This window comes from Agelaius tricolor, unplaced genomic scaffold (assembly GCF_023055355.1).
Source record: "Agelaius tricolor isolate 1412-34295 unplaced genomic scaffold, bAgeTri1.0.p SCAF_31, whole genome shotgun sequence".
Classification (NCBI taxonomy): Eukaryota; Metazoa; Chordata; class Aves; order Passeriformes; family Icteridae; genus Agelaius; species Agelaius tricolor.
The window spans coordinates 791,313-805,399 of NW_027269291.1; the positions used below are offsets into that span (position 1 = coordinate 791,313).

The following is a 14,087-nucleotide window of genomic DNA, read 5'->3' on the forward strand; positions in this document are numbered from 1 at the left end:
GAATTGTGTAGAGAAACGCGTGGTTTACTGGCAGGAGAGGAGGAGCAGCAGCAGGGGCTGTCCCTGGGATGTCACATGGCGAAGAGGATCAGGAATGCCACCATCAGACAGAAGAGCCCCATGGCCTCGGAGAGGGCAAAGCCCAGGATGGCGTAGGAGAAGAGCTGCTGCTTCAGAGAGGGGTTCCTGGAATGGGAACAGAGAGAAAAAATGGGAAAATGGGAATGGGGGAGAAGAGCTGCTGCTTCAGAGAGGGGTTCCTGGAATGGGAATAGAGAGGAAAAATGGGAAAATGGGAATGGGAATGGGGGAGAAGAGCTGCTGCTTCAGAGAGGGGTTCCTGGAAATGGGAATAGAGAGAAAAAATGGGAATGGGAACATGGGGATGGGGGACAGGAGCTGCTGCTTCAGAGAGGGGTTCCTGGAATGGGAATGGGAATAGAGTGAGGAAAAATGGGAATGGGAAAATGGGAATGGGGGAGAAGAGCTGCTGCTTCAGAGAGGGGTTCCTGGAATGGGAATGGGAATAGAGTGAGGAAAAATGGGAAAATGGGAATGGGAATGGGAAAATGGGAATGGGGGAAAAGAGCTGCTGCTTCAGAGAGGGGTTCCTGAAAATGGGAACAGAGTGAGAAAAAATGGGAAAATGGGAATGGGAAAATGGGAATGGGAATGGGGGAGAAGAGCTGCTGCTTCAGAGAGGGGTTCCTGGAATGGGAACAGAGTGAGAAAAAATGGGAATGGGAAAATGGAAATGGGAATAGAGTGAGAAAAAATGGGAATGGGGATAGGGGAGAAGAGCTGCTGCTTCAGAGAGGGGTTCCTGGAATGGGAACAGAGAGAAAAAATGGGAATGGGAATGGGAATAGAGTGAGAAAAAATGGGAATGGGAATGGGAAAATGGGAATGGGAAAATGGGAATGGGAAAATGGGAATGGGGGAGAAGAGCTGCTGCTTCAGAGAGGGGTTCCTGGGAATGGGAATGGGAATAGAGTGAGGAAAAATGGGAATGGGAAAATGGGAATGGGGATGGGGATGGGGGAGAAGAGCTGCTGCTTCAGAGAGGGGTTCCTGGAATGGGAATAGAGAGAAAAAATGGGAATGGGAATAGAGTGAGGAAAAATGGGAATGGGAAAATGGGAATGGGAATGGGAAAATGGGAATGGGGGAGAAGAGCTGCTGCTTCAGGGGTGGATTCCTGGAAATGGGAACAGAGAATGGGAATGGGAATGGGAAAATGGGGATGGGGAAGGGAAATGGGAATGGGGAACGGGGAACGGGGAATGATGCCCCAAACCAGGGGGAATTAAAACAGGGAATCATGTCCCAAACCAGCCCAGAGTCAGGGAATGAAACCAGGGAATAACTCCAGGGAATAACACCAGGAAATCCCCAGACCAGGGAACAATGCCCCAAACCAGGGAATAACTCCAGGGAATAACACCAGGAATTCCCCAGACCAGGGAATAAATCCAGGGAATAACACCAGAGAATAAATGCAGGGAACGAGCCCCAGGGCAGCCCCGAGCCGTGGCTGTGCAGGAGCAGCTGGGATGGGATGGGGTGGGATCCATGGGGTGGGATGGGATCCATGGGGTGGGATGGGATCCATGGGGTGAGATGGGATCAATGGGACGGGATGGGATCAATGGGGTGGGATGGGATGGGATCCATGGGGCGGGATGGGATCCATGGGGTGGGATGGGATGGGATGGGATCAATGGGGTGGGATGGGATGGGATGGGATGGGATCCATGGGGTGGGATGGGATCAATGGGGTGGGATGGGATGGGATCCATGGGGCGGGATGGGATCCATGGGATGGGATGGGATGGGATGGGATGGAATCAATGGGATGGGATGGGATGGGATGGGATGGGATGGGATGGGATGGGATGGGATGGGATGGGATGGGATGGGATGGGAGATCCAGGGTTTTCTCTCTTTCCAGGGATGTTAAAATGGCACAGGATGGGATGGGAGATCCCAGGTTTTCCCCTCTTTTCGGGATGTTAGAATGGCACAGGATGGGATGGGAGATCCCAGGTTTTCCCTCTTTTCAGGATGTTAAGGTGGCACAGGATGGGATGGGATATCCGGGGTTTTCCCTCTTTCCAGGGATGTTAGAATGGCACAGGATGGGATGGGATATCCGGGGTTTTTCCCTCTTTTCAGGATGTTAAGGTGGCACAGGATGGGATGGGATATCCGGGGTTTTTCCCTCTTTCCAGGGATGTTAAACCCTGGATTTGGCTGGCACCTGGTGGCTCCAAGCTGCAATTCCTGCAATTCCTTCCAGAGGGGAGTTGGGAATCAGCTGGAGGGTGCATTCAAACAATTAATAGAGTAATGGATTAATTTAATAGAAGAATTAATTATTTAAAAAATATTATTGGATTATTTTAATTGAATATTTAATTGAATGTTAGTGGATTATTTTAAGAGAATAACCACGTTAATAGAATGGATTACCCTAACAAAGTAATTATTTTAATAGAATAATAAAGATTATTTTAATAGAATTTATTAAGCTAAGCCAATAGCACTGTTTTATTAGAATAATTTTTTAGAGAGTGCATTGGTTCTAACACAACAGTGGATTCTCTTTAAGAGAAGAAGGGATTATTTAAATAAATGGATTATTGTAAGAGAAAAATTGATTGTTTCAATAGAATGTGTTAGTTTAATAAAATAATGGGGGTTTCTAAGAGAAGAGGGGACCATTTTTAGGGGAATGGGGGATGAATTTTTAGGGGAATAGGGGATGAATTTTTAAGGGAATGGGGACCATTTTTAAGGGAATGTTGCACCACACACCCATTTGATATCCCAAGTGCTTAACACCCATCCTGTTCCATACCCCCATGCAGAGCCGGCCCCAAATCCCAAGGAATGGCCCCAAAATCCTGGGGAATGGCCCCAAATCCTGGGAATGGCCCAAAACCCTGGAGAATGGCCCAAAATCCTGGGGAATGGCCCCAAATCCTGGGGAATGGCCCAAAACCCTGGGGAATGGCTCAAAATCCCAGGGAATGGCCCCAAATCCCGGTTCCGGGGGCAGTCCCACCTGGCGTATCCGATGATGAGGCTCCCGAACACGGCGCCAATCCCCTGTCCCCCATGTCCCCCTGTCTGTCCCTGTGTCCCCCTGTCCGTCCCCGTGTCCCCCTGTCCGTCCCTGTCCCCCTGTCCATCCCTGTCCCCCTGTCCGTCCCCGTGTCCCCGTACCTGGCGTATCCGATGATGAGGCTCCCAAACACGGTGCCGATCCCGTCTGTCCCTGTCCCCCTGTCTGTCCCTGTCTGTCCCTGTCTGTCCCTGTCCCCCTGTCTGTCCCTGTGTCCCCCTGTCCGTCCCTGTCCCCGTACCTGGCGTATCCGATGATGAGGCTCCCGAACACGGCACCAATCCCCTGTCTGTCCCTGTCCCCCTGTCTGTCCCTGTCCGTCCCTGTCCCCCTGTCTGTCCCTGTGTCCCCCTGTCTGTCCCCCTGTCCCCCTGTCTGTCCCTGTGTCCCCCTGTCCGTCCCTGTGTCCCCCTGTCCGTCCCCGTGTCCCCGTGTCCCCGTACCTGGCGTATCCGATGATGAGGCTCCCGAACACGGTGCCGATCCCCGCCCCCGAGCCCGCCACGCCCACGGTGGCGGCGCCGGCCCCGATGAACTTGGCGGCCGTGTCGATGTCCCGGGACAGCGCCGAGCTGCGGAACTGCCGCCGGGGCTGCACGGCCAGTGACACCTGCGGGACACACCGGGGACATGGCAGGAACATGGGGACAGCTCAGGGACATGGGGACACATCAGGGACAGGGACAGCGCCGAGCTGCGGCACAGCCAGCGACACCTGCGGGACACACCGGGGACATGGGGACACATCAGGGACATGGGGACACATCAGGGACAGGGACAGTGCCGAGCTGCGGAACTGCCGCCGGGGCTGTGGCACGGCCATTGACACCTGCGGGACACACCGGGGACAGCTCAGGGACATGGGGACAGGGCAGGGGACAGCTCAGGGACATGGGGACAGGGACAGCGCCGAGCTGCGGAACTGCCGCCGGGGCTGCTGCGCGGCCAGCGACACCTGCGGGACACACCGGGGACATGGGGACACATCAGGGACATGGGGACACACCAGGGGACAGGGCAGGGACAGCCAGGTTCAGCTCGGGGACATGGGGACAGCGGAACTGCTGCCAGGGCTGCACAGGGCAGGCCAGTGACAGCTCGGGGACAGACAGGGGGACAGGGCAGGGACAGGGCAGGGACACCTCAGGGCTGGCACCCAGCAAGGGAAGGGGGGCATTGAGTCCTGAGGATGGAAGATGAGGGTGGGGATGAAGGAGCAGGATGGGGAACACGATGAGGAGCAGGATGGGGATGAGGGAGCAGGATGAAGGGTGAGGATGAAGGGTGAGGATGAAGGGTGAGGATGAAGGGTGAGGATGAAGGAGCAGGGTGAGGGAGCAGGATGGGGATCAGGATGAAGGGTGAGAATGAAGGGTGGGGATGAAGGGAGGGGATGAGGATGAGGATGAAGGATGAGGATGAAGGATGAGGATAAAGGATGAGGGTGAGGATGAAGGGTGAGGATGAAGGGCGGGGATGAAGGGTGAGGATGAAGGGTGGGGATAAAGGGAGGGGATGAAGGATGAGGATGAAGGATGAGGATGAAGGGTGAGGATGAAGGAGCAGGATGAGGGAGCAGGATGGGGATCAGGATGAAGGGTGGGGATGAAGGGTGAGGATAAAGGAGCAGGATGGGGATCAGGATGAAGGGTGAGGATGAAGGGTGGGGATGAAGGGTGGGGATGAGGATGAGGATGAAGGGTGAGGATGAAGGATGAGGATGAGGGGTGGGGATGAGGATGAGGATGAAGGGTGAGGATGAAGGGTGAGGATGAGGCCCAAGGCCAGGGCGCCTCACCTGCGCGCTCTCCTCAGGCCTGCTGAACACAGCCATGGACACGGGCCTGGCCAGAGCCCTGGAGCAGCAGCGGAACTGCAGGGACAGGACAGGGACACTGGGGACACCTGGGGACACCTGGGGACGCCAGCCCAGCCCAACCACCCCCAGCCTTCCCCACAGCCCAACCCAGACCCTGCAGCCTTGCCTGGGAGCACAGCTCAGCATCCCCAACCCTCAGCAGAACCAGGTGTTCTATGGAGCATTGAAATCCCCCAAAACACCCCAAATGTACCCAAAACTGGACAATAAGGGGTTATCAATGGGGCTGTTTCTGTTCCAGCCCCTCAGACCAATCCCACAGCCCCCAGGCCGAGCACAGCGAGGTGCCAGCCCCAGAAATCCCATTATTCCCATTTTCCCCCCATTTTCTCCCAGGAAAGGAGGGGATTCCTGAGCGACCCAAGGGAGCCCTGCCCTGCTGCTGGGAGCAGCCCCGGGCTGAGCTCGGTGCCAGCCACTCACATGTGTCACCAGAGGTCACCTTGTCCCCTCCCTGCTCAAAGCCAGCCTGAACCCGCCCGGATCCCAGCCCAGCCAGGGGGAACGGAGGGGAGGAACCCCCCAAATCCCCAATTCCCCAATAATTCCCACCGGGAATTCCCTGCCAGGGCAGCACCTACCAGCGCCGGGGAGCTGAGGAGCGCCACGGGAGCCTGCATTGTGCTGGGTCTGCAACACAAAACCGCAGAAATCACAAATAAATTAATTTAAACCAAACCAGCAGGACTCGGGTGCTGCTGTGAGCAGGCCAGCCCCGCGGGGTCACCCAGCCCTGAGCTCCTCTGTGTCCCCAGCACGGGGCACTGGCCCCAAGGTTGTGTCCCCAGCACGGCTCTGTGTCCCCAGGGCTTTGTCCCACTGACCGTGCCGGGCTTTAACCCCACTGTGTCCCAAATGTCCCCAAGGATTTAACCCCACTGTGTCCCAAATGTCCCCAAGGATTTAACACCACTGTGTCCCCAAGGATTTAACCCCATAGTGCCCCAACTGTCCCCAAGGATTCGACCCCACCGTGTCCCCCAGCTGTCCCCAAGGATTTAACCCCATAGTGCCCCAAATGTCCCCGAGGATTTAACCCCACTTTGTTCCCAACTGTCCCCAAGGATTCAACCCCACCGTGTCCCAAATGTCCCCAAGGATTTGACCCCACCGTGTCCCCAAGGTTTTACCTCCCATGTCCCCAACTATCCCTGGGCCTTTAACCCCACCGTGTCCCCAACCGTCCACAAGGATTTAACCCCACCCTGTCCCAAATGTCCCCAAGGATTTGACCCCACTGTGTCCCCAACTGTCCCCGGGGCTTTAACCCCGCCGTGTCCCCAAGGATTTGACCCCACCCTGTCCCAAATGTCCCCAAGGATTTAACACCACCGTGTCCCCAACTGTCCCCAAGGATTTAACCCCACTTTGGTACCAACTGTCCCCGGGGCTTTAACCCCGCCGTGTGCCCAAGGATTTAACCCCGCCGTGTCCCCAAGGATTTAACCCCGCCGTGTCCCAACTGTCCCCAAGGATTTAACCCCACTGTGTCCCCAAGGTTTTACCTCCCGTGTCCCCAGTTGTCCCCAAAGCTTTAACCCCACTGTGTCCCCAAAGCTTTAACCCCCGTGTCCTCAAGGTTTTAGCCCCACTGTGTCCCCGCGGCTTTAACCTCCGTGTCCCCAAGGTTTCGTCCTCACTGTGTCCCCAAGGCTTTAACCCCTCCGTGTCCCCGAGGCTTTGCCCCCCCCCGTCCCCTCCGTGTCCCCGGCTGTCCCCTCAGCCCTCGCACGGCCCCGTGTCCTCCCTCCCTCCCTCCCTCCCTCCCCGTTAATCCCCGCTCGGTGCCTGCCCCGGGCAGCTCCTCCCGCCCTCCCTCCTACACCGGCGCCCTCACGACCCCCCGAGGGCAGCGCAGGCCCCACCGCCCGCCGGGCAGCGAAGGGCACCACCCCAGCAGCACCGGCCGGGCCCGCGGCTCTGTCCAGGAGCCCCGGGAGCCGCGGGACGGGCGGGCCGGGCCGGGCCGGGTCCCACCTGCGCGGGGTCCGCTCGGGCCGGCGGCGGCGGCAGCTCTGTGGGCAGCGTCACCTTGGCCGTGTCCCCCCGGCGTCCTCCGCGCCCATTGGCTGCCGCCGCGCGCGCGCGCCCGCGCCCGCCCTCCCCATTGGCCGAGCGCCGAGGAAACCCCGCCTCCCCGCATCCGGCCATGGCGGGAAGGAGGCGGGTGGGGAGGGGCGGGGACGCGGGTGGTGATTGGTGGGTTGAGGACGGGGGCGCTCGGTGATTGAGTGAGGCAGCTGTCAATCTGGTGGTGGGCGGGAAGGGGCGGAGCCCGTGGCCCTGAGGGAGGGTTTGGGGTGAGGGAGAGTCCGGAGAGAGGAAGAGGCCGGGTGGGGAGAGGGTTTGTGGGGTTAGAGGGGGTTTGTGGGGTTAGAGGGGGTTTGTGGGGTTAGAGAGGGTTTGTGGCACCGGGAAGTGTTCTGTGAGATCTGGGAAGGATTTTTGTGTCCAGAAATGTTCTGTGGGTCCTGGGAAGATTTTTTGGGATCAGAGAGGGTTCTGTAGGACCAGGAAGGGTTCAGTGGGGTCAGAAACGTCACATTTCAGCTCGGGGTTAAACTCCTTTTTTTATATAATAACTCCTTTATTATTATTGTTATTGATATTTCTCCTTTATTTCACCACGGGTAAAATCCTGCTCCTCCCGCCATGCCTGTGGTAATTCCATGGAAATCCTGGAGCTACGCAGCCCTGGCAGGGAAAAAAACCCCAAAATTCCTAAAAATTCCCCCTGGGGATTCCTCTGGGAATGTGATCCCAAAAAAAACCCCAGAATTTTGGGGGATTTTTGGGCTTTCCAGGGACTCACGTGGCCCTGCAGAGCTCGCCCGACATCAGCCACGTCAGGAATTCCTGCTCCCAAAATTCCCTCAGGCCCTCGGAGCCTTCCAGAGCTGGAAAACTGCAAAAATAAAATAATATTTTAACATTAATTAATATTTTAATTAATTTTAATTAATTTTATTTTTAACTAATTTAATTGAATATTTTAAAATTCAGTGAAAACAGAGTTAAAGGGAAAAAAAAATATCCTGGTTTAGCATCCCCTTCTCCCAGTCCTGAATTCAATTTTGTGGGGTTTTAATATTTCCTGATGGGATAAAGACCCCAAAAGGTTGAATTTCGTCTGGAAATGGGGAAATTCTTTGGGTTTTGGGAATCCTGGTATGGGGTTTTCTGAGGGTTAGGCCTCAAAATCCTCTGGGAACCCAAAATCGGCTCCTGTCCCCCACCTCCAAACCTCATTTCTGGGGGTGTTTTCGTGGAAAAGTGTAAAAATTACAAATATCCTGAAATTCCATAAAAATAACAGCAAAAAATCCCGAAATTGTGTACAAAACACAACCAATCCCCAAAATTCTGTACAAGACACAACAAATCCTCCCAAATTCCATTAAAAACCCCAAAATGCCCTGGAATTCTGTACAAATCCCAACAAATCCCCTAATTCCATTTAAAAAACCCCAAAATTTCCATTAAAAAGCCAACAAATTCCCCGAATTCTATAAAAAACCCACCAAAATACCCCCAAATTCTGCACGAATCCCAACAAATCCCCGAATTCCATTTTTAAAAAAAATCCCTAAAATCCCCCGAATTTCCACTAAAAACCCAACAAATCCCTGAATTCCATTAAAAAAACCCTCAAAAATAACCCGAATTTCCACTAAAAACCCAACAAATCCCTGAATTCCATTAACAAACCCCTCAAAAATAACCCGAATTTCCACTAAAAACCCAACAAATCCCTGAATTCCATTAAAAAAAACCTTCAAAAATAACCCAAATTTCCATTAAAAACCCAACAAATCCCCTGAATTCCATAAAAACCCACCAAAACACCCCCAAATTCTGCACGAATCCCAACAAATCCCCGAATTTCATTTTTTATAAAATCTCCCAAATTTCCATTAAAAACCCAACAAATCCCTGAATTCCATTAAAAAAAACCCCTCAAAAATAACCCAAACTTCCACTAAAAACCCAACAAATCCCTGAATTCCATTTAAAAACCCCTCAAAAATAACCTAAACTTCCATTAAAAACCCAACAAATCCCCGAATTCCATTAATAAACCCGTCAAAAATAACCCAAACTTCCATTAAAAACCCAACAAATCCCTGAATTCCATTAATAAACCCCTCAAAAATAACCCAAATTTCCACTAAAAACCCAACAAGTCCCTGAATTCCATTTAAAAAAAACCCTCTAAAATAACCCAAACTTCCATTAAAAACCCAACAAATCCCTGAATTCCATTTAAAAAAACCCTCAAAAATAACCCAAATTTCCATTAAAAACCCAACTGCTCCCCCAAATTCCATTTAAAGAAACCCCAAAAATACCCTAAATTTCCTTTAAAAAAAACCCCAAATACCCCGAATTTCCATAAAACCACCCCAAATTCCCACAGAAACCCCAAATTCCCCCATCCCGCTTTCCCTTCCCGCCTCACCTCTGCTTTTCCCGGTTTTTCCCGAGCCATCCCGGGAACCCTTTGGCTCCCGGAGCTCCCAAATCCGAATTTTCCCCGTCCCCGGCCCCTTTTGGGGTCTCTGCCTCCCTCCTGAGCAGCTCCGCGCTGTCGCTGGGAAAGGAAAAGGGGGAAAAAAAATGGGAAAATTCCCGAGGTGATCCCAAAAATCCAGCAGAGGGTGCCAGGATCCCGCTGCGCCAGAAATCCCGGAGGGAAGGATGGGAAAAGGGGTTGGGGAAAAGATGGGAAAATCCCAATTCCAAAGAGGGAAAAACACCAGGGACGCTGGGATTGGGGAACGGGGGAGTTTGGGGATTCGGGAATTGGGGAGTTTGGGAATTTTGGGGTTCTGGAATTGGGGATTCGGGAATTGGGGAGTTGGGGGTTCGGGAATTGGGAATTGGGGAGTTTGGGGGTCCGGGAATTGGGAATTGGGGATTCGGGAATTGGGGATTTTGGGGGTTCTGGAATTGGGGAATTGGGGATTTTGGGGGTTCGGGAATTTGGGGATTTGGGGAGTTTGGGCGTTCGGGAATTGGGGATTCGGGGAGTTTGGGGTTTCGGGAATTGGGGATTCGGGGAGTTTGGGGGTTCGGGAGTTTGGGATCTGGGGAGTTTGGGGGTTCAGGAATTGGGGAATTGGGGAGTTTGGGGAATTTGGGATTGGGGATATTGGGAGTTTGGGGGTTCGGGAATTGGGGAGTTTGGGGATTCAGGAATTGGGGATTCGGGAATTGGGGAATTGGAACTGGGGAGTTTGGGGGTTCTGGAATTGGGCAATTGGGGATTTTGGGGGTTCGGGAATTCGGGAGTTTGGGAATTTGGGGAATTTGGGATTGGGGATTCGGGAATTGGGGAATTGGGGAGTTTGGGGGTCCGGGAATTGGGGAATTTGGGGAATTTGGGATTGGGGATTCGGGAATTGGGGAATTGGGGATATTGGAATTGGGGAATTGGGGAGTTTGGGCGTTCGGGAATCGGGGAACTGGGGAGTTTGGGGATTCGGGAATTGGGGAATTTGGGGAATTTGGGATTCGGGAATTGGGGAGTTTGGGGGTTCGGGAATTCGGGAGTTTGGGAATTGGGGGAATTTGGGATTGGGGATTCTGGAATTGGGGATTCGGGGAGTTTGGGGGTTCGGGAATTGGGGATTTGGGGAGTTTGGGGGTTCAGGAATTGGGGAACTGGGGAGTTTGGGGGTTCGGGAATTGGGGAACTGGGGAGTTTGGGGGTTCAGGAATTTGGGAGTTTGGGAATCAGGGAATTGGGAAATTGGGGATTCTGGAATTGGGGAATTTGGGAATCAGGGAATTGGGGAATTTGGGAATTCAGGATTCGGGGAGGTCGGGAATTGGGGGGGTTGGGAAGGTTGAGGAATTTGGGAATTGAGGAATTGAGGGATTCGGGAATTGAGGAATTGGGGAATTCAGGACTTGGGGAATTCGAGAATTTGCAGGATTTGGGAGTTCGGGGAATTGGGAAATTTGGGGATTCGGGAATTGGGAACTGGGGAATTTGGGAACTGGAGAGATTGGGAATTGGGGGAATCGGGGACTTTGGGAAGTGGGGAGTTTGGGATTCAGGGATTCGGGAATTGGGGGATGTGGGGATTCAGGAACTCAGGGATTTGGGAACTCAGGGATTCGGGAATTGGGGAATTCGGGGACTCAGAGTCTGAGGAATTGGGAATGCGGGCTCGGGGGCTTTGGGAGCGGGAGCTCACTGCCTTTTCCTCTCGCGCCGGGCCAGCAGCCACTCCACGAAGTTCTTGCGCAGGACGTGGTCCATGGTGCGGCTGTAATCGCTGGCCAGGGTGGCCTCGGAGTAACGGCGGGACAGACGGACAGCGGGGACAGACGGGCTGGCAGGGGGACACGGGGTCACGGGGACAGCGGGGACAGGGGGACAGGGGGGACGGGGGGACAGACGGACAGTGGGGACAGACGGGCTGGCAGGGGGACAGCGGGGACAGCGGGGACAGCGGGGACAGGGGGACAGCGGGGTCAGGGGGACAGCGGGGACAGACGGACAGGGGGACAGCGGGGGCTGATCCCGTGCGTTTGGGGCGGATTCCCTGGATTTGGGGCTGATCCAGGGAGCCCGCCCCAAACCCATGGACTCCGCCCCGAGGGGCACGAGAAGGCTCCGGGCTCCCCGGTCCCGGTCCCCGCTCACCCCGGGCCGTTCCCGGTTCCTCATTCCCGGTTCCCGTTCCCTGCTCACCCCGGGGCCGCTCCCGGTTCCCCGTTCCCGGTTCCCGGTCCCCGCTCACCCCGGGCCGTTCCCGGTCCCGGTTCCCGGTCCTGGTCCCTCTCTCATCCTGGGGCCGTTCCCGTTCCCGTTCCCGGTTCCCGTTCCCCGCTCACCCCGGGGAAGTTCCCCGCTCAGCCCGGGGCCGTTCCCGTTCCCGGTTCCGGTTCCCGTCCCCCGCTCACCCCGGGCCGTTCCCGGTTCCCGGCTCCCGGTCCTGGTCCCTCTCTCACCCCGTTCCCATTCCCAGTTCCCGTTCCCCTCTCACCCCGTTCCCGTTCCCCGCTCACCCCGGGGCCGTTCCCGGTTCCCTGGTTCCCGGTTCCTGTTCCCCTCTCACCCCGTTCCCATTCCCGGTTCCCGGTTCCCCGTTCCCCGCTCACCCCGGGCCGTTCCCGTTCCCGGTTCCCCGTTCCCGTTCCCGGTTCCCGTTCCCGTTCCCATTCCCCACTCGCCCCGTTCCCATTCCCCGTTCCCATTCCCGGTTCCCGTCCCCCGCTCACCCCGTTCCCATTCCCCGTTCCCCGGTTCCCGGTTCCCGTCCCCGCTCACCCCGTTCCCATTCCCGGTTCCCGTCCCCGCTCACCCCGTTCCCATTCCCCGTTCCCATTCCCATTCCCGGTTCCCGTTCCCCGCTCACCCCGGGCCATTCCCGGTTCCCGTCCCCGCTCACCCCGTTCCCGGTTTCCCGTTCCCATTCCCGGTTCCCGGTTCCCGTCCCCGCTCACCCCGTTCCCATTCCCGGTTCCCATTCCCGTTCCCCGCTCACCCCGGGCCGTTCCCCGTTCCCATTCCCGTCCCCGCTCACCCCGGGCCGTTCCCCGTTCCCATTCCCGGTTCCCGTTCCCCGCTCACCCCGCGCTCTCCTCCGCGCCCGCCGCTCCCATCCGGGCCAGCAGCAGCAGCAGCGGCAGCAGCGGCAGCGCCCGCAGCGCCCTCGGGGCCATTTTGCTCCTCCCGGCCGGGATTCCCTCGGGATCTCCGGGATCTCCGGCACCTGCGGCGCGCCCGGGATGCGGTTCCGGCCCCGCTCCGCTCCCCGAGCTCTGGAATTCGCGGCGGGAACGCCCCGGGACCATTCCCCCCCTTCCCAGCCCCAGGGCCACGGAGAGACAGAGCCAGAATTCCCATTTTCCCTCTGCAATTCCCATTTTCCCTCTGCAATTCCCATTTTCCCCGCACAATTCCCATTTTCCCCGTGCAATTCCCATTTGCCCCAGAATAACAATTTTCCCAGAAATTCCCCTTTTTTTTTTAATTTTTTTTTTTCCCCCCACGGAATTCCTATTTTTCCCCCGGAATTCCCGTATTTCCCAAAATTCCCATTTCTCCCTGGAATTCCAATTTTCCCCCACAAATTCCCATTTTCCCCTGTAGTTCCAATTTTTTCCCGTGGAATTCCGATTTTTCCCCCAGAAATTCCCATTTCTCCCTGTAGTTCCCATTTCTCCCTGGAATTCCAATTTTCCCCAGAAATTCCCATTTTCCCCCTGGAGTTCCAATTTTTTCCCGTGGAATTCCAATTTCTCCCCCAGAAATTCCCATTTCCCCCTGTAGTTCCCATTTCCCCTTGGAATTCCAATTTTCCCCAGAAATTCCCATTTCCCCCTGTAGTTCCCATTTCTCCCTTGGAATTCCAATTTCTCCCCCAGAAATTCCCATTTCTCCCTGGAATTCCAATTTTCCCCCAGAATTCCCATTTCTCCCTGTAGTTCCCATTTCTCCCTGGAATTCCAATTTTCCCCAGAAGTTCCAATTTTCCCCCAGAATTCCCATTTCTCCCTGTAGTTCCCACTTCTCCCTGGAATTCCAATTTTCCCCAGAAATTCCCGTTTTCCCCCTGTAGCTCCCATTTTCCCCCCACAATTCCAGCATTTCTCCCCCAGAAATTCCCATTTTTCCCTGTAGCTCCCATTTTCCCCCCACAATTCCAGCATTTCTCCCCAAATTTCCCCTTTTCCCGGGATTTCTCACCTCCCTGTGCGGGTTCCCAGCAGCTCTGAGGCCCCGGGGCCGCTCGGGGCCGTTTTTATCCCCACTCCCGAGGGTATCCAGGAAATCCAGCCGGGAACTGGGGCCATTCCCAGCAGGAAATCACCTCGGAAAATATTGACATTAATGGCAATTAAACATTTCTGCATCGGGGCATTAATGGGGCCCTGACTCCATGGAAAACCCCCCCAGAATTCCCATTTTTGCCATGGAAAAAACCCCAGCCTGCTCCTTCTTTGGTGAATCCTCGGATTTCAGGCGCCTGCCAGCCCCAAATCCAGCGTTTGCTCCCCAAAAATGGGACCTCCAAGAGGGAATTCGGGATGGAGAGGGGCAGATCCAGTCTGGGATTCCCAAAT

General features: G+C 55.3%; 2 protein-coding genes and 2 long non-coding RNA genes across 12 annotated transcripts; 1 reads left to right on the top strand and 3 right to left on the bottom strand.

Moving 5' to 3' along the window:
• Window positions 1–3: 3 nt before the first annotated feature.
• On the bottom strand, window positions 4–7,121 carry ATP5MC1 (ATP synthase membrane subunit c locus 1). Of its 9 annotated transcripts, none has more exons than XM_071450902.1 (6): window positions 6,984–7,121; window positions 5,588–5,636; window positions 4,926–5,000; window positions 4,028–4,082; window positions 3,571–3,685; window positions 4–186 (listed from the first exon to the last, which is right to left on the bottom strand). In XM_071450902.1, exons 2-6 carry the CDS (start codon window positions 5,624–5,626, stop codon window positions 72–74), a joined length of 399 nt encoding a protein of 132 aa, XP_071307003.1. In that variant the 5' UTR covers window positions 5,627–5,636; window positions 6,984–7,121; the 3' UTR covers window positions 4–71. The 9 variants fall into 9 exon arrangements, with proteins under 9 accessions (XP_071307003.1, XP_071307007.1, XP_071307005.1 ...); XM_071450899.1 differs by lacking the exon at window positions 4–186 and adding an exon at window positions 193–421; XM_071450906.1 differs by lacking the exon at window positions 4,028–4,082 and having other exon boundaries at window positions 3,571–3,737.
• Window positions 2,074–3,491, bottom strand: LOC139601704 (uncharacterized). The gene is made up of 2 exons (XR_011683000.1): window positions 3,229–3,491; window positions 2,074–3,067 (listed from the first exon to the last, which is right to left on the bottom strand). It is a non-coding gene; the product is annotated as an uncharacterized lncRNA (long non-coding RNA).
• Window positions 5,725–6,312, top strand: LOC139601703 (uncharacterized). The gene is made up of 3 exons (XR_011682999.1): window positions 5,725–5,863; window positions 5,932–5,956; window positions 6,198–6,312. It is a non-coding gene; the product is annotated as an uncharacterized lncRNA (long non-coding RNA).
• Window positions 7,122–7,814: 693 nt separating the features above from the next.
• GIP (gastric inhibitory polypeptide) lies at window positions 7,815–12,683 on the bottom strand. Its single transcript, XM_071450658.1, has 3 exons — window positions 12,592–12,683; window positions 11,210–11,347; window positions 7,815–7,911 (listed from the first exon to the last, which is right to left on the bottom strand). The coding sequence occupies exons 1-3, from the start codon at window positions 12,681–12,683 to the stop codon at window positions 7,815–7,817; spliced, it is 327 nt and encodes a 108-aa protein (XP_071306759.1).
• Between the last annotated feature and the right edge of the window lie 1,404 nt (window positions 12,684–14,087).

What these genes read in the sequence shown, in the direction of transcription:
- GIP (XM_071450658.1), bottom strand. Translation starts at nt 12,683, where the DNA reads ATGGCCCCGAGGGCGCTGCGGGCGCTGCCGCTGCTGCCGCTGCTGCTG. An exon ending in GGCGCGGAGGAGAGCGCGGG is followed by an intron (nt 11,348 to 12,591) that starts GTGAGCGGGGAA and finishes TCCCCCTGCCAG; the next exon opens with CCCGTCTGTCCCCGCTGTCC. An exon ending in CGGCGCGAGAGGAAAAGGCA is followed by an intron (nt 7,912 to 11,209) that starts GTGAGCTCCCGC and finishes TTATTTTTGCAG; the next exon opens with TTTTCCAGCTCTGGAAGGCT.
- ATP5MC1 (XM_071450899.1), bottom strand. Translation starts at nt 5,626, where the DNA reads ATGCAGGCTCCCGTGGCGCTCCTCAGCTCCCCGGCGCTG. An exon ending in TCCTCAGCTCCCCGGCGCTG is followed by an intron (nt 5,001 to 5,587) that starts GTAGGTGCTGCC and finishes CTGTCCCTGCAG; the next exon opens with TTCCGCTGCTGCTCCAGGGC. An exon ending in CTCATCATCGGATACGCCAG is followed by an intron (nt 422 to 3,570) that starts GTACGGGGACAC and finishes TTCCCATTCCAG; the next exon opens with GAACCCCTCTCTGAAGCAGC.